Below are 18,478 nucleotides of genomic sequence, written 5' to 3'. Positions count from 1 at the left end.
AAGGTCTGTGGTCCAAGCTGCTTCTTCAAGCCTGATGGTTCCGAGTTAAAAGGAAAAAAAGAAAAAAAAAACGAACAGGTACTTTATCAACATTTTTCATGTTATGATGTTTTGTAGAAAATAAAAAAAAAAAGGCGAAAAGGAATGAAAATGTGCCCCATGAATATGACGGATATTATTAATGAAGGGTTTGTTCATAGCGGCACATTGCTGGATTTTTTTTTTTTTTTTTTTTTTTTTTAATTATTTTTATTTTTTAGTGTGAGTGTGTATGTGATCTTTGCTAAGAAAAAAAATAAATTCAGCTCACCAGCTTGGTCATTTGTGTTGCTTTGTATAGACTGGATCATGGACGTGTATTAAATTAGATATTAGTATTTATTTAAAAGGGAGGTCTCTGTAGATGAATTATTCACACTAGTATTCCTGTAAGAGTTTACAGTAGCGTAGTTTATATTTACACACCACGCTGTTTGTAAGGTGTACAGTGTAGTAATGTCTGCCTTTCAACTGTGAAAAGTGGTGAAGGACAACTTCCTTCATGTCACAGAAATATGTACCTGAATTATAGAACAGTCTTTTTAAAACGACCCTCTGGATTTCTGGTATTTAGCAGATGCCCGTCTTATCCAGATTTATCCAGAGAGACTTACATTTTATATAACTGAGCAGTTAATGGTTAGGGGCCTTGCTCAGGGGCCCCAGCAGTGGTGGTTTTGGTGGACCTGGGATTCAAACTCTCAACCTTTCCCATCAGTAATCCAACACCTTAACCACTAAACTACCCCATTTTTTCCCTCTGAGTGTTTATTCCTCATATCACAGCAATTTTTTTCTTTTTTAATCCCTGTCTCTGTCTGTCTGTCCATCCGTCTGTCTGTCTCTATCTATATATCTGTCTGTCTGTCTGTCTGTCTGTCTTTCTGTCTGTCTATCGGTCTGTGTATCTGTCCATCCATTTGTCTGTCTGTCTGTGTCTGTCTATCTATCTATATACAGTATCTGTCTGTCTGTCTATCTGTCTGTGTATCTGTCCGTCCATTGGTCTTTGTCTGTCTGTCTATCTGTCCGTCCATTTGTCTATCTGTCTATATATCTGTCTGTCTGTCTATCTATCTATCCATCTATCTATATATCTGTCTCTGTCTCTGTGTATCTGTCTGTCCATTTGTCTTATCTATCTATCTATCTATCTATCTATCTATCTATCTATCTATCTATCTATCTATCTATCTATCTATCTATCTATCTATCTATCTATCTATCTATATCAGCAAAACAAGTTAGTTCCTGTTATCACCTACAGTATAGTAGTTAAAACAGTTGACTTAAAGACTTTCCTCTAGCAGTCTTTTCTTCAGATTTAAAAATAACTGATACCTGAGACGACTTCTATAAGTGCTGAATAAATGTCTCCTTACAGAGAGCTTCACCATATATCACCAGATTATTTTTAATATAGATGCTTTTTACAGTTTACTAATCCTTACCTTCCTTCCAGACTTTATCCTGTAATGGACAGTGTGAAATGTGGTAAATAACCAGTAGCTACTGTACATTTCTTTAGAATGAGTTAAATACAAACCTCGGTGAACTTGTTGAAACACAAAGATATCGTAGCGAGTCGGTAGCAGACGGATATTTAACACATTTCCTTGAAATGTTAGGTTTGATATTGAATAAGAAATTCAGACACTATTTATACAGAGAGACAGAGATAAGGATGTGCTTTGTTTGTCAGAGAGGATTTATGGCAGAACAGTAGATGAAGAATATAGGCAATTAAATATACTAATAAAAAATGCACATAATTACACATACACTCTATAACCAAAAGTATGTGGACACCTGACCATTACACCCATATGTGTCTGTTCCAGAACCATTAGGTTCCCTCTTTGCTGTTATAATAACCTTTATTCTACGTGTAAGATTTCCCACTACCTTTTGGGTTCATCCATCAACCACAAGAGCATTAGGGAAGTGTGAAGTGTTGGGGCATGCTCGGTGTATCCATTCATCATAAGTGTTAAGTCTATAATAAAGTCAGAAATTACACTGACCTGTTAGTTCCTCAGGAGCTCTCAGTTGTACATTTTCACTTGACTATAAACTGTTGTATTTATTTACATTTACATTATCTGTCCAGTGTCACACAAATGAGAATGGGTTCCCTTGAGCCTGGTTCCTCTCCAGGTTTCTTCCTCATATCATCTCAGGGAGTTTTTCGTTGCCTCAGGCCTGCTCATTAGGGAGAAATCCATCCATCCATCCATCTATTTTCTATACCCGCTTTATTCCTAATTAGGGTCACAGGGATCTGCTGGAGCCTATGGCAGCACACATTGGGCAAAAGGCAGGGGTACACCCTGGACTGGTCACCTGTCCATCACAGGGCCACACAGAGAGAGACAACCACACACACACACTCCTATGTGGCAAATTAGAATTGCCAGTCAACATGTTTTTGGAAACTGGAGTAAACCCACACAGGCACGGGGAGAACATGCAAACTCCACACAGAAAGGCCCCTGCCTGTTCGAACCCGGGATTCGGACCCAGGACCTTCTTGCTGTGAGGCAACAGCGCTAAGCACTAAGCCACCGTGTTGCACTCAAGGGATAAATACTACACTTCTGTAAAGCTGCTGTCCATTGTTAAGAGTGTTATGCGAATAAGTCGATTTGTTTAATTGAATCTCAAAGGTGTTCATTTGGGGTGGAGTTAAAGGGCTCCTTTTACACCCTGTGCCTTAATGAAGCTCGCTTTGTGCACAGGGGCATTGTCATGTTGGAACCGTCTTGTTTTGGCCTCCTGTAGTTGAAGCGAAGGGAAAGACATTCTATACTGACTCCTTTTATCACAACCACAGATGGATGTGATGGTCAGGTGTCTACAAAAACTTTTGGCCATGAAGATTGCAGCATCTATTAGTATTACTTGAAGAGTTTAGTAAGATGTTTTGTCAAGAAGACCGTATGTTCCTCTCCCTGTCTACTTTCTGGATCGCCTTTTAATTGTTCTGGTATCTTATGTTTTTACAAATTAAACACAACAACAGTTTTAAAGTGGTCACTATGGACAACTGAATAAATGATGGAGTCAATAACTGCACGCAGCATCCTCAGCATCATTTCAGAGCGTTGGATATATATATCACGTGACCTGTTCAACCAATCGCGCCTTTCTCTGCGTGACGTTTCCGGGTGTTGACAGAAAGATCTAGGAGAAAACACACAACTCTCCAAGGGTTGTCGCTGTGCATAGAGCTACGGGATGTAAGTGTAACTGCGCCTACTGATATAAACACGCTTCATTTATTACGTTTGGGATTATTTTCCGTAGTCTTTCAAGCTGCTAGTCTAAAGAGGTACTTAGGTTGTTTAATTAGCGTTAGCTGTCTGTAGTCAGACGCCCTATTTTATTTCCTACCCGAATTCCGACAAACATCGCTTCCTGTAACAGGACCAGCTGGGTACTCACGTGCTTGTTTTGTGAGATATCATTGGCTAATTTTCGGCGGAGTGTGAACTGTTAGCCAATCGTCATGTAGTAGGCGGGGTTTGCGGAATACGGTTGGGAAATATAAGCCTGGACAGTTCTGTCCCTGGTTAGTTTTGTTAGTTTATTAAACAGTATTTTTAACAAATGATGTAAAATGTAATATTTAACAGTTACAGTTAGTCAACACTTCTGCATGACAATACTAGTAAACAAGTTCGAGGTTTTTATGTTGTAAAGAAATGTGTTTATTGTTCTGTTTATGTAAACAATAGTGCTCTACCCCCTATTCACTACAAGTGCATTCCGGGTAATTATGGACCTCTAGAGTGCCTCGACTGTACAATAACCCTAAGCAGAGTGTGATATTCCCAAATCTCGTGTTTATTTCATCCACATCAGATGATTTTCTGTTACAAGATGTCGTAAAGCGGATTATTTTGGATTATTGTGCAACCAAGAGCCAGCAACAGAGCCACAGTGGGGTTTTTTAAAGCCAAGACTGTAGATTCATAACTAAAGATTCCCAAAGCCTCAACTGATCCCTCCTTGATCCTACCTCCTTTAACCCATGGCCTGGGATTCCATAATTTTTATTTTCCAGCTTTGAGGATGTACCGATTCCTTAAATGCAGTCAGAAGAAAATGAAGGAGAGAGGAGATGTGAGGTGTGACTGCTCAGCTGTTTGCTATGCTGAAGTATATTCGTTGTAGTGTGTGATCTAAGCCTGTGGTATAAATACGCCACTTTGTCCCCTAAACAAACAAGCTGCAATAATAAGAACCGGAATAATAAAATGGCTTGCTTAGAAAAACAAAACAAAACAGAAGCATGGTGATGAGCACCTTGTTTAGGCATCAGCATGTACACATGCATGTGAAATAGTGCTCTAATTATTCGGTTTATTCACTATTCTGTATAGGCAGCTCTGTAGGACAGCTAAAAAGCATACGTGAATTCACTGATGATGTCTTAGAAAAACAGTCATTTGAGTTTTCTGGCCCTGAAATTTAATTCACACAGAGGAATGCAATATACACTATATTGCCAAAAGTTTTGGGACACCCCTCCAAATCATTGAATTCAGGGGTTGGGCTTGGCCCCTTACTTCCAGTAAAAGGAACTTTTAATGCTTCAGCATACCAAGACATTTTGGACAATTTCATGCTCCCAACTTTGTGGGAACAGTTTGGGGATGGACAACTACATGTGCATGTAAAGGCAGACGTCCCAGTTTTGGCCTGGCTCACAGTCTCTGCTCTAATCAATCCCAGAGGTGTTCTGTGGGGTTGAGGTCAGGACTCTGTGCAGGCCAGTCAAGTTCCTCCACACCAAACTCACTCATCCATGTATTTATGGACCTTGCTTTGTGCACTGGTGTACAGTCATGTAGGAACAGGAAGGGGTCATCCCCAAATGATGGGAGCATTAAATTGTCTTGGTATTCTGAAGCATTAAGAGTTCCTTTCACTGGAAGGGGCCAAGCTCAAGCCCTGAAAAACAACACCTGAATTCAGTGATTTGGAGGGGTGTCCCAAAACTTTTGCCATATAGTGTAACTGCTTGGTTTTGCCCTGTTTCTCTAAATGTAGTTTAAACAGATGCAGTGGAGTAGGATTTGATAAAGGGGTGTACTTGAAAAAAGTTCTGATTGATTGCAGTTCACCTCTCAGGGAGCAGAGGGTGACAGAAATGACAAACTGTTCCTTTACCTGTTCCTGTTTTTTAAAGCACAGCATTTATATGTGTCTGTTTTTTTTTTCTTTTCGTTTAAGGGTGTGATACAACTGGATGTGAAAGAGGGATCGGCCCCCTCTGTAAGCATGGCCTCAGAGCTCCACGATGCCATCCTCATAGCCAAACAGGAGCGCCACAAGAACCTTTTCCTCAACTACAGGAACCTGAACATCTTTCCTGTGGAGCTCTTAAAAGATGAAGGCCTGCAGTTCCTGGAAAGACTCTACATGAAAAGAAACTCGCTCACAACACTGGTATGACTGACTGACTGCCTCATTCACGTACAGTCTGTTTACACTCACCCCACAACAACTGAGCTTTCAATCTTAGCTCTTCTGTCCCTTTCAGCCTGATAATCTCGCACAGAAACTCCCCAACCTGATCGAACTGTGAGTATTCATGTGTAACGCTTCGATTTTTCAGTTACGTCTTGTGTATATGTTTGTGGCAAGTAACTTTATTTTTCATCTGTAATATTGTTCATGTCCAGCAGATGTCACTAACGAATCAACACTAAAATCCTCAATAGTGTATAAGCAGAAATGTGACTTCCTTTGGATCGAATCCCATTTTAAGGACTGTTAATGCACAAAATCTCTCAATTTTTACAATCTAGGTATCTCCACTCAAACAACATTGCCTTCATTCCTCAAGGTAAAATCTCCAAAATTGTGCTTGTGTCAATGTTCTGATGTTATTCCACGGATTTCATCATCGTCTCTGAACTCTCAGCTATCGGGAACTTGGCGAGGCTGCAGTCGCTGGATCTAAGTGATAACGCCCTGCAGGTGATCTGCCCCGAGATTGGACGCCTGCGCTCGTTACGCCACTTACGACTGTCCAACAACCATCTGAAATGCCTTCCACCAGGTATGGGATTAGGATTTTCACCATCATCATCGAGATGTTATTTATTAATTGCTAAAACTTTGTCTCGGACACATTTCACCTTTCTCAAGTATTGGTGATTGAAAGTTTGTGCACCCTTTCGAATTTTCTATGGTTCTGTATAAATATGACCTAAGAAATCTTCAGAAAGATTAAAGGTAGAAAAAAATCTACCCAATTTAAATAAATTATTTATTGAGGAACATGATCTAATGTTCCATATCTGTGAGTCCATAGTCCATTCATCAGTACAGAGCTTCAACTCTGGTTGTCTTGCATGAATTGCTTGCTTCAGGTCCTTCTCCTAATGGCTTTGACTTGGCCATTCCAAAACATTAACTTTATCCATCTTTAATCATTTTTTGATAGAACGACTTGTGTTTATGGTCGTTATCTTGTTACACGACCCACTTTCTCTTCAGATTCAGTTCACAAACAGACGTCCTGTGATTTTCGTGTATGTTCAGTATTTAAGTAGGCTTTATTTGTCACCTATACATTATTGCACAGTGAAATTCTTTCTTCACATATCCCACATCCTTGAAGGTTGGGGTCAGAGCACAGGACAGAGCACAGGACAGAGCACATATCCCATCCTTGAAGGTTGAGGTCAGAGCACAGGACAGAGCACATATCCCATCCTTGAAGGTTGAGGTCAGAGCACAGGACAGAGCACATATCCCATCCTTGAAGGTTGAGGTCAGAGCACAGGACAGAGCACATATCCCATCCTTGATGGTTGGGGTCAGAGCACAGGACAGAGCACACATCCCATCCTTGATGGTTGGATTAAGATGACAGGACAGAGCACATATCCCACATCCTTGAAGGCTGAGGTCAGAGCACAGGACAGAGCACATATCCCATCCTTGATGGTTGGGGTCAGAGCACAGGACAGAGCACACATCCCATCCTTGATGGTTGGATTAAGAGGACAGGACAGAGCACATATCCCATCCTTGAAGGTTGGATTAAGAGCACAGGGACAGCTGTGATGCAACCCTGTTGAGGGCCTTGCTCAAGGGCCCAGTAGTGGCAGCTTGGCAGTGCGGGGTCTTGAACCCTGATCAACAAGCCATTTGAGCTACCACCACCCCCATTCAGAATTCCCTGCTGTAATTCAGAATAAGAAGGCAAACCGCCCTGACCCACAGCAAAACATCCCCAAACCACAATACTACCACCACCATGTTTCAGAGAAGGGGTACAGTTCTTATGCTGAAATGCTGCGTTTTCTATTCTCCAAACATATTGCTTATCATTTACGGCAAAAAGCTTTCATTTTTAGACTCCTTTGTCTACAAAACGATTTTTTTTTTTCCAACAGCCTACTGACTCGTGAGCTTTTTGCAACACCTCCATGCACAACACTATTGTTCAATGTTCTCCTGATGGTCCTGAGGTTCCTTCACAGATTATTATATCATTTTGCTCTCAGAGTGAGCTTTTTTGGTTGAACACTCCTGGAGAGAATAACAAAGATTTTTGAGTTTCCTCCATCTGTCTGACTGTAGAAACTGACTGTAGAGATGGTTTTCCAGTCTGATGAGCTTCACATTTTTTCCCTTCCCTTCTTTTCTTTTCTTTTTTTTTTTTTTTTTGAGGTTCTTAAACATCGTTTACATTTGTGCCTTGATGTACAAGCATGTGTTGTGAAGATCAGACTTTGGTAGACGTGTAAGCAGTCAGACATTCAGGTTTTTCTCCAGCGAGTTGTAAGCCGTATGTATTTGGTTACAGACAGACATTTCTGCCAAAGAGCTGGGAGTACTTGTGTGTTTCTGGATCCGGCGTCTAAGACCTGGCACAGGCTTCCTTTCTCCTTTCTTATTTTAGCAACAGCAAAACTATGCAGGAATAAATGGATGCTGGTACGTCAGGAGTGGTTTGTTGGGGTTTTTTTCCCTTTCTTTTTCTATTTAATTTCACCACAGTGAATTCTGCTTCACTGCCCAAGTGCTGTGATTGTGATCTCTCTCACTTTACAATAGACATTAATTTCTTCTAATAGATTTCCCTTTATCCCAGAAGTGTGTGATCTGCCAACACGGGTTTAGTGTTCAAAGATTGCTTCAAAGATTTTGCACTGGAGCTGTAAGGCTAATCATTTTTGCTATTGAGTTTTTGTCCAGAATCTCAGACTTGCCTGTGTAGATCCTGTTCATTCTTACTTAAATGGCGCTATTTGAAAATAGTGTATTATAAGTTGAGTATGATGATGACTTAATGCTAAAACGCTAAACCGGTAGCTGTTAGCATTCTTTAAAAAAAAAAAAAAAAGCCAGAGAAGACAGATCTGCCACAGGCATCAGACATAATGAAGCGGAGTGAGTTTTGTGCTCCAAGAACAACCTGTGACCCAGTTGGAAGCATCCGCATTTAAAACTGATTTATTTTCAACTTGAAGTAGTGTGTTATGTTTTGTCAGATGTGGTATCTGTTTATTTCATTTCACCCTGCTAATCGTCCTCCCAGCTCGTCTGCAGTGTGTGGTGAAAGCGCCGTGTGTCACGGAACAATATGCTTTTGTGGTTTTGCAACCTGAATGTGCATTTCAGTGGTCGGAACATTCTTCGGAAAGATGCTTTGATTTATGGTTAAGTCAGCAACCGTATGTTTCTCATTGAGAACACATTCTTGTTCCCCCTTTCATGGAGGATTATGGATGTGACTCGCAGGTTACTGTGACTGAGCTGTCCATCACCACCAGAGGGCGGCAGCAGCAGCTAATGAGAAGCAGACAGATTATTTTGTAATTTGAGAGGGGAAAAGATTATTAAATTTGAACCAGTGTACTGTTTTTACATACACTTGCTCCTAGAATGAATGTGTCTGTGACTGTCAGTTACACTGAAGGAGGGGTGTGGCCTCTGTGCCTGTCAGTTACACTAAAGGAGGGGTGTGGCCTCTGTGCCTGTCAGTTACACTAAAGGAGGGGTGTGGCCTCTGTGCCTGTCAGTTACACTAAAGGAGGGGGCGTGACCTCTGTGCCTGTCAGTTACACTGAAAGAGGAGGCGTGGCCTCTGTGCCTGTCAATTACATTTAAGGAGAAAGTGTGGCCTCTGAGCCTGTCAGTTACACTGAAGGAGGGGGCATGGCCTCTGTGCCTGTCAGTTACACTGAAGGAGGAGGCGTGGCCTCTGTGCCTGTCAGTTACATTGAAGGAGGAGGCGTGGCCTCTGTGCCTGTCAGTTACACTGAAAGAGGAGGCGTGGCCTCTGTGACTGTCAGTTACACTGAAGGAGGAGGCATGGCCTCTGTGACTGTCAGTTACACTGAAGGAGGGGGCGTGGCCTCTGTGCCTGTCAGTTACACTGAAGGAGGAGGCGTGGCCTCTGTGCCTGTCAGTTACATTGAAGGAGGAGGCGTGGCCTCTGTGCCTGTCAGTTACATTTAAGGAGAAAGTGTGGCCTCTGAGCCTTTCTGAGCCTTTCAGTTACACTGAAGGAGGAGGCATGGCCTCTGTGACTGTCAGTTACACTGAAGGAGGAGGCGTGGCCTCTGTGACTGTCAGTTACACTGAAGGAGGAGGCGTGGCCTCTGTGACTGTCAGTTACACTGAAGGAGGAGGCGTGGCCTCTGTGACTGTCAGTTACACTGAAGGAGGAGGCGTGGCCTCTGTGACTGTCAGTTACACTGAAGGAGGGGGCGTGGCCTCTGTGACTGTCAGTTACACTGAAGGAGGAGGCATGACCTCTGTGACTGTCAGTTACACTGAAGGAGGAGGCGTGGCCTCTGTGACTGTCAGTTACACTGAAGGAGGGGGCGTGGCCTCTGTGACTGTCAGTTACACTGAAGGAGGAGGCGTGACCTCTGTGCCTGTCAATTATACTGAAGGAGGAGGCGTGGCCATTGTGCTAGTCAGTTACATTAAAAGAAGAGGTGTGGCCTCTGTGCACTAAAGGAGGTGTGGTCTTTTTGCCAGTCTGTCCTAATTATGAAAATTCTATGTATTATATATGAATATCATTTTAGTCTTATAATATAGACATAACATCTTTAATATAGAAATCTTGCTTACACTGCTTTTGTTGCTGTGTGTGTGTGTGTGTGTGTGTGTGTGTTGTACCAGAGCTGGGGGATTTGAAGGAGCTGGAGACTCTGGATGTGTCCATGAATCTGTTAAGGACTCTCCCAGAGCAGCTGCACCAGTGTGTGTCTCTACAGTGTCTGACAGCCGACCGGAACCTCCTGCAGTGCCTCCCTCGTCAGCTGTGTCAGCTCCCAGACCTCAACGAGCTCTCCATGGCTGCAAACTGCCTCAAATCACTGCCTCTGGGTGAGTGCTGCTGTCCACAGACACATGCATTCTCAAGGCCAAGTTACATTGCCATGTACAGTACGCACATGAGTAATGAAATACACTGACGGACTCTTCGATTGTGCCAGATTATGCAAGTACAGCATGAAATAAGGGCGCTCGCAAGATCGCACAAGATTCCGAAGTGTTCCTCAGTGTCTCCAAGTGAAGTCTCTATAGAGTCAGAGTCTCAGTGAGGAGTCTTTCTAATGTGCTGGTTGTGCTCGAGTTAGTGAGCGGGTCACGTGGAGCTGCAGGTGCTGTGATAGGCCACCCGCTGTGAGGTGCCCCAGGGGATTGTGGGTGATAATGAGCCTGAAATACTTCTCATAATGATGTTCACAGTGCTTCTGCTCTCCTACTGCCTATATCTCTGTCTGTCTATCTCTTTCCCACTACCTCCCTCTCGATCTGTCTGTCTCTCCTGTCTTTCTCTCTGGTCATTTACAGATGCTCTAAATCCTCAGGGAAGCCATATTGTTTTCATACTTAAGTTTACAGACTCACTGAAGCTGCTAAAGACACTAGTTTCAGGTTTTTCAGGTGTGCTGATCACCATGTGAAACTGCACAGCATAAGTAGAAGTCTTTTCAAATGCTATCCTTATAACCGCATAATGGCCGTCGCTCTTCCCATCAGATCTCGGCCGCTCCATGGAGCTGCAGTTCGTCTTCGTGGACAATAACGCTCATCTCACTGGTCTGCCGTCTTTCCTGTATAACAAGGTCATCGGCTGCAACGGGTAAGAGTCTGAGGTCAGGTAGAGGAGTGCTAGTGTGTTGTGATTTTAAGAAATCTTTAGCATAACGTCATGTACATGTAAATGATGACAAAAAACAAAGGAACAAAAAATCCTCTTAAGATCACCAGAACATGAGTGAGCGTATGATTTATAACAAATTATACCACAGTGCTCTTGAATTCTCCAATCCGTTCGCTCAGAAGGTGTTAATTAGTTTTGTAAAAAATAACAAAAGCACTGGTTTATATTAATGCACTCATTCTAATAATAATGTTTCTGTAATAACTCCACATCATAAATGGATTAAAAAATGTTTGTTAAGAAAAAGCAGAAGGTAACTTGTCTCATGGATGTTTCACTTTGATTAAATGTAAATATGAACAGATTAAAACAAGTGTCTTTTGTTGAATAAGGAAAAATTCTTACCCTTGTGTGCTGTTATAGGAAAAGAATCTAGCTTTGGGTTGGTAACCCGGCTTCACATTGGGCAGCATCACCCCAGAGTTTTGTTGATTATACACTACTCACAAAAAGTTAAGGATATTTGGCTTTTGGGTGAAATTTATGGAAAATGTAAAAGGTTCACGCTACAGTGCTATTATATCATGAAAGTAGGGCATTTAAGTAGAAGCATGCAATGGTGATTTCCTCATCTCAAACAATTTATTGAAACAAAAGCCAACAACAGTGGTGGGTATACCACAGCAAAAAATGTCAATGTCTCTATAATTTGCCATGTGCCCTTGACCATCAATTACAGCTTGACAACGACGTCTCATGCTGTTCACGAGTCGAATTATTGTCTGCTGAGGCATGGTATTCCACTCTTCTTGAAGGGCGGCCCTCAGGTCATTGAGGTTCTGGGGTGCAGGGTTACGAGCCTCTACACGGCCACTGAGCTGATCCCATAGGTTTTCTATGGGATTCAGGTCTGGAGAAAGTGCAGGCCTCTCCATTTGAGGTACCCCAGCCTCCAGCAGCCGTTCCCTAATGATGCGACCTCGATGAGCTGGAGCATTGTCGTCCATGAAGATGAAATTAGGCCTGTGTTGTTCATGCAGGGGCACAATGACTTATGAATAATGATGTTATTCAGGTAGTATTGGCTCGTCACTGTACCATTCACAAGATGTAGGGCAGTTCTGTATTGAGTAGACACACCTGCCCAGACTGTAACACCACCACAACAGTGGCTGAATAGCGCTCTCCTTCACGTCTCCAACATCGTTGGCGGCCATCATTTCTGCTCAACGTGAATCGATTTTCATCGGAGAACTGCACTGAGGCCCACTGGTCCCTCGTCCAACGTAAATGCTCCCTGGCCCGTGCAAGATGCCTGGTGGTGTGGTCAGATACCCTTGCAAGTCCTCTAGCACGCAGACCACGTTGATGTAAACGGTTTCGAATGGTCTGACGTGACACTTGGGTGCCTCTCACCTCCCTTAAATGGACCTGGAGTTGAGTGGCATTCATCATCCGGTTCCACAGGGCACTGTTCACAATGAAGCGGTCATCAACGTGGAATGTGGCCAAAGGACGTCCACTTCTATGCCTTTCTGTGACTCTTCCAGTCTCTCTGTATCTCTATCGCAACCTGCTGATGACACTCTGTGACACTCTAAGCTCAGTGACCACTTCCCTCTGAGAACATCCTGTTTGAAACCTCGCAATGGTGAGGTACTGTTGATCAATTGTTAGGTGTGGTCTTGGTCTCATGATGTCAAAATGTGAACAGCATGATGAAGAGGACTGTTGAAATACCAATTGTAACTGAACCAGAAAATTTATCGATCAAACACCAGTTGTGAATTTTGCCGTTAAGCCCCTTGTTAGAGAACAGCAAGTTATGCAAAAAGTACTGAAACACTGAACAGTTGGACATGTGCATTCAAAAGTGTAGAGAAGGCCAAATTAAGTTCACCTGTAAAGGTTATAGTGCATTTTAGGTGCATCCTGAAATTTCACCCGAAAGCCCAATATCCTTAACTTTTTGTGAGTAGTGTATATCCAGCACATCATGGCATCGTATTATTATTACTTACACAATATATATCTTTCATGTATGCAATACTAAGTGTGATATTCCTTTGTTTCTTTAAAGCATGTATAAGGCAGTTTTTAATGAGACTTAAAATTAGCTTTTTATTCAGGCTTTTTCCTCCCTACATTTTTATGTGATAAAATGAATACAAATGTATATATATATATTCATTTTTATTCATTTATTCAATATAATTTTCACTAATTAACAAGTCTAAGCATTTTAAAATGTTCTTGCAATTTATCTAAACAATAATCTGACTAATTAGATATTGCTCACACTTCTGCTACAAAGTTATCTGGCATTTAATGCCGTCTTTGGAAATGCCTCATGCAGTTATCGTATTGAAACGAACATGAGTCACACTGACTCAGGCCACTAAAACACATCAATTAACGCAGTCAGACTGTTCCATATGATGAAGAGAATAGTGGCATGTGAACAATGGCTTAACACACACTTGTGTGTGTGTGTATAGGTGTGGCGTTACTCCACATGTCTCTGATGTGACACGGCTGTCTCTGACCAGCGGAGATCTCAACGTGCCTCTGCCATCTGAAGTGAAGGCTCTCGCCACTGAGGCTGACCGGGTTCTGACGTTAGAAGAGATGGCCATGAGAACACTGCATGTTGCTTACAGCAGAAACAGGAAGGGTGAGACTCACATTCACTTGCTGTTAGGTTTAGCACAAATACAAGAAACTTCTAGTGTCCAGAGGGTTGTGAGGTTCAGTTCAGCTGTTGCTTCCTAACCCTATACACTTTCAGAGGTGATACTGACTCACATGACTTTAAAGTTTTAAATATATTCATTAAAAATAAATAATAACGTACTGTATATTGTAATACTTCAGGTCTTTTGACCCAAATACAAGCCACTGTTCTCATTTCAGTAATGATATTAAACTTTCCTGTCTGAGGAATAAAATTGTCCAAGCCACTTCATATTATTTCATTTTATTAGTGTTTCATTTTTAGGAGTGCTCTCCATAATAGCATTAAGTAAAAAGACTTTAAGAACATTAACACTGACAGGAGATGATAAGACAAAGAAAATTAAGCTGTAATGAATACTGCAAACTGGCGTGATGAAGTAAGTAATGCATACAGTGATCAGCCACAACATTTTGAGCGCTGACAGGTATCTGTTAGTGGGTGGGATGTATTAGGCAGCAAGTGAACATTGTCCTCAAAGTTGATGTATTAGAAGCAGGAAAAATGGACAAGCGTAAGGATTTGAGCGAGTTTGACAAGGGTCAAATTATGATGGCTAGACGACTGGATCAGAGCATCTCCAAAACTGCAGCTCTTGTGAGGTGTTCCCGGTCTGCAGTGGTCAGTATCTATCAAAAGTGGTCCAAGGAAGGAACAGTGGTGAACCGGCGACAGGGTCAAGGGCGGCCAAGGCTCATTGATGCACGTGAAGAGCGAAGGCTGGCCCGAGTGATCCGATCCAACAGACGAGCTACTGTTGCTCAAATTGCTGAAGAAGTTAATGCTGGTTCTGATAGAAAGGTGTCGGGATACACAGTGCATGACGGGTCAGGGCTGTTATGGCAGCAAAAGGGGGACCAACACAATATTAGGCAGGCGGTCATAATGTTATGCCTGTTTTGGTGTATGTTAAAGAAATAATAAGGTATAAAATATGGCATACTGTTATAGGAAAATAATTAATGGTGGTTACTGTTACAACAAACAATAGTGGATTATTTTCTAAAAACAGCTTGTCCTGAAATGTTTTATTTCTGTTATATCACAGCAGTTTCACAGGGATTACAGTTTGTAATTACGACATGAAGTGATGGATAGTTTTTATCTGTTTGTAGTTACGTTTTGTCCCATGTTGTGGGACGTCCTTCACATTTAGTCTATGATTATGTAAAAATGAATGTATGTAACGTAAGTCCCTGTGAAGGAGCTCTTGCTATAGAAATGGCTATAAACATAAAATGACTATGATACTCTGGTAGCAGACAATTAAACAGAAAGATTTGCATGCAGTAACCTGTAGGCTGTTCAGTCATTTTGAGTGCTCATTATGATTCTTTTCCTGTCCTCTGCACAGACTCTGCGTTCTTGCCAACATATCTACTGCCCACCAGCCTGTTTGAGCTGTTCCAGTGTCCGCTGGGTCACTGCCATCGCTGCAGTCAGCCCATGTTCACCATCGTCTACCCCAAACTCTTCCCCCTCAGAGACACAGCACTGGCTGGAGTGCACAGGAGGTAGAGTAACCGCCATCACAACACACTGTCTCCCTTCATTCTCATACAGGTTTTAACTTGTCCTTATCCAGCTCTTTCTCACCACTCAAAAGATTGCATCACCTGCATCATAAGAGAGGCGTCTTGAGAAATATTTAGCATGGAATAGCTCAGCTTTCGTGTACAGATGAAGAAACATAAAACCCACTTCAGCTGCAGCTTATTGTCTCATTTTCACTTTTTGAAATATCCACCTTTTATTGGTATTTGTTTCATTTCTGACCCCTTAGAAGATTTAATTTCTGCTTTTAAAAAGGAAACGCGTTCTTCTCATGAAATATACTGTTATGTTGACTTCCCTAAGGTCTCCAAGGACTCGTCCAGCCAATTTCACTTGGCAATGATAAACTAATAAATGATAAACTAATAAACAGCGCTCGAGTTAAAAACAAGGGCACATTAAAGCAGTAATGAAATCAGCATCAGACTAACCTTTAGTTATATAGTCACATGTCCTAAGATTTTTGTTAGGAGTTTGTTTTTTTATGGAATTGCTTTGGGTAATAAATACACAGTTTAATCATATTTCAAGTGTTATTATTAATATTATTATTATTATTAGTAGTAGTAGTAGTAGTATATAATTATGATATAGCCTTTATATACCACTATCTCAGCTGCATTTCAAGGAATTATATACAGTATAATACATAGTAAGAGCTTAATGAGGCATTATTACTTTTTTATGAAACAGCTTACAAGTAATCATTACCAGCTTAAAAAGAGTTATAAGAACAGTTGTACTTATTTTTTAATATGGCCTTCAAAATTCTATGTTTTATTCTTTAGTAACTACAATAACTGTCTCACACATACATGAGGGTTATGTTCAGGACCATCTCAGTTCCGCTGCCCTGATTCTTCCTCTGATCCTCCATGTTGGTAAATGATGAGCTGGCGATCAGAGCTCGTCTCGCTCCTCTGTCTGTCTCAGCCCATTAGTAACAGGACACCAGCATTTCTGTATCAACATCTCCCATCCTAACCCATCCTAACACAATCAGCACGGCTAATTGGCTAATCTCAGGTCCTCGACGTGCATTAAGAGATCTAATCGGTCGGCCAGTTACGTCTGGACCAGTCCAGTGCAGCTAGAGAGCTTGGTAGTAGCGAGCAGCAGCACGAATCGGTGTGGGTTTCTGTCTGTGCGGGTTGGGAAAGAGAAAAGAAAGAGACTGACAGGAATGTCTAGGTGAAACTTGTCATGTCACCACTTAACAGCTTCTTTCCCGTATTCTTTCTCTTTTTCTCTCCCTTCTTCTATCTCTACCCACCTCTCTCTTTCAACAGAACGACGGTGAGTTTTGTAGCTTACTGCTGCTCCAGTCACTGTTTGCAGATGTTTGACCTACAGGGTTGATTTCACCATCTCATCCGTCATGGTGCTGTCGTCACGACCTGCCAGGAGAACCTTATGATATCTTGCATTGATCTTGAACTACAGAAGAACAGAGGACACCTTGTACTTCTTGAGGACATCCAAAGCAGTAAAAGTTTTGGCACCCATTCAAAGTTAGTGTAGTAGAGCTCTCAGTAGTCAGCATTGCCACTTTCTCTCGATATCAGACTAGTTTCATTTTATGAAGTGTTTTTAACCGAGACTAAAGAAACTTCTTTGCCAGATCTTCCCCAAACCTCTAGAAAGATAAGAAGTATTTTTTAATACAGCCGAAATTCCTATTTGATGGAAGCGTCCTGATGATTTTCAGATCTGTGTTAAACAGGTATTTATTCTTATAAAGGATTGAGCTCCATTTAGGAGATTTTCTGGTTGACATTTTTTGGACTGTGACTTTTATGACTGTTCTAGACCCAGTGAAGCACTACAGAATGCTCCAGACAGGTCATGCTATTAAAGGAATATTGAAAACTTAGTTTTCAGTGTTTTCAGTACGAAGTCTTGCCCTGACTAATGTTGCTAACAAGTACTTTAAAGTTGAGTTGTAGCTACAATTAATTCTAAATAGGCAAATGACGGATACCAAAAACTTTTTGCATTCTTTAATGCATCATGATGTCATCAAATAAACACATTATTCGTGGCCATGACCACAATCTACATTCGTACCTGCATCCAATGATATTCAGGTTTTTTGTGTGGCTAGTCATTGATTTTTCCAACTAAACCTTTCCACATGCACATCTGACTGAAATGAAATGATATTCGTCATCATTTATAGATGAAACACCATGTCTCCATGCATGTCGAGTTACCTGGAGACTGGGAAACATTACGTAAATAAACTTCACTGTTCAATAATATTTCTATATTGAAGTGTTTTATATCATTTTTGATTTCTTTAGACCTTTGGAACATCATATTGAAAGTTGCATTTGGCTGCAGATTTCTGTAACTACAAGTAAATCTGATTATTCCATTCATATGGGATTCTGTAGAGGCTTGCTCTTTCCAAACAGCAGGGGGTTGAGTAATGTGTGGACTTACAGGTACAAAATGAACCAGTGTTTTTAATCACTTACACGGTGTTGTCTCATCGTCTAACACACCAGCTGTAAACTCATGAAGAGCTTGTGAATCAGCTGATGAGTTAGGGCTGATGCATTAGAAGGAAAAACCCCCAAGACCAGGGAATCTTTAAGCTTCATTGTTCTGTAAAACAGAAAAATTCACTAAATGTTGTATATTACGATAAGACTCGGGTTGAACCACAAGAAAACCTACACTTGGGCACTGATCTGGCTGCAGGAGAGTCCTCGGCATGTCTGGACGATTTCAGTAGCCCTGAATCTAATAGTAGTGTTTGTATTGATCACCAAGATGAAGTGAAGATTGAGGATTTTTAAAGTAAAGCTTAACAGTATTTCCATTAAACAGAAAGGAATGGACTGGGTCAGTTGAAGTCCTGTGTCCTTTTCTCACTTCCTAAAACATGCTGGTAGACTGGTGTCTAAATTGCCCCTAGTTGTTTCTCTCTCTCTGTGTGTGCGCGTGCATGTGTGTGAGTGTGTGTGTGTGCGTTTGTGTGCGCGCGCGTGTGT

General features: G+C 41.6%; 1 protein-coding gene across 1 annotated transcript; it reads left to right on the top strand.

Moving 5' to 3' along the window:
- The first annotated feature begins 3,149 nt into the window (after nt 1–3,149).
- Nucleotides 3,150–17,740, top strand: lrrc28 (leucine rich repeat containing 28). Its single transcript, XM_058401637.1, has 10 exons — nt 3,150–3,278; nt 5,278–5,493; nt 5,588–5,628; nt 5,856–5,893; nt 5,972–6,109; nt 10,201–10,407; nt 11,068–11,170; nt 13,690–13,865; nt 15,280–15,439; nt 16,769–17,740. The coding sequence occupies exons 2-10, from the start codon at nt 5,326–5,328 to the stop codon at nt 16,836–16,838; spliced, it is 1,101 nt and encodes a 366-aa protein (XP_058257620.1). The 5' UTR covers nt 3,150–3,278; nt 5,278–5,325; the 3' UTR covers nt 16,839–17,740.
- The last annotated feature ends 738 nt before the right edge of the window (nt 17,741–18,478 follow it).

Source organism: Hemibagrus wyckioides, linkage group LG10 (assembly GCF_019097595.1).
Source record: "Hemibagrus wyckioides isolate EC202008001 linkage group LG10, SWU_Hwy_1.0, whole genome shotgun sequence".
NCBI classification, from domain to species: domain Eukaryota; kingdom Metazoa; phylum Chordata; class Actinopteri; order Siluriformes; family Bagridae; genus Hemibagrus; species Hemibagrus wyckioides.
This window is presented reverse-complemented; position numbering and strand designations above follow the sequence as displayed.

Coding starts and splice junctions, on each gene's coding strand:
- lrrc28 (XM_058401637.1), top strand. CDS start 5,326: ATGGCCTCAGAGCTCCACGATGCCATCCTCATAGCCAAACAGGAGCGC. Junction 5,494..5,587: donor GAAACTCGCTCACAACACTG/GTATGACTGACT, acceptor TGTCCCTTTCAG/CCTGATAATCTCGCACAGAA. Junction 6,110..10,200: donor TCTGAAATGCCTTCCACCAG/GTATGGGATTAG, acceptor GTGTTGTACCAG/AGCTGGGGGATTTGAAGGAG.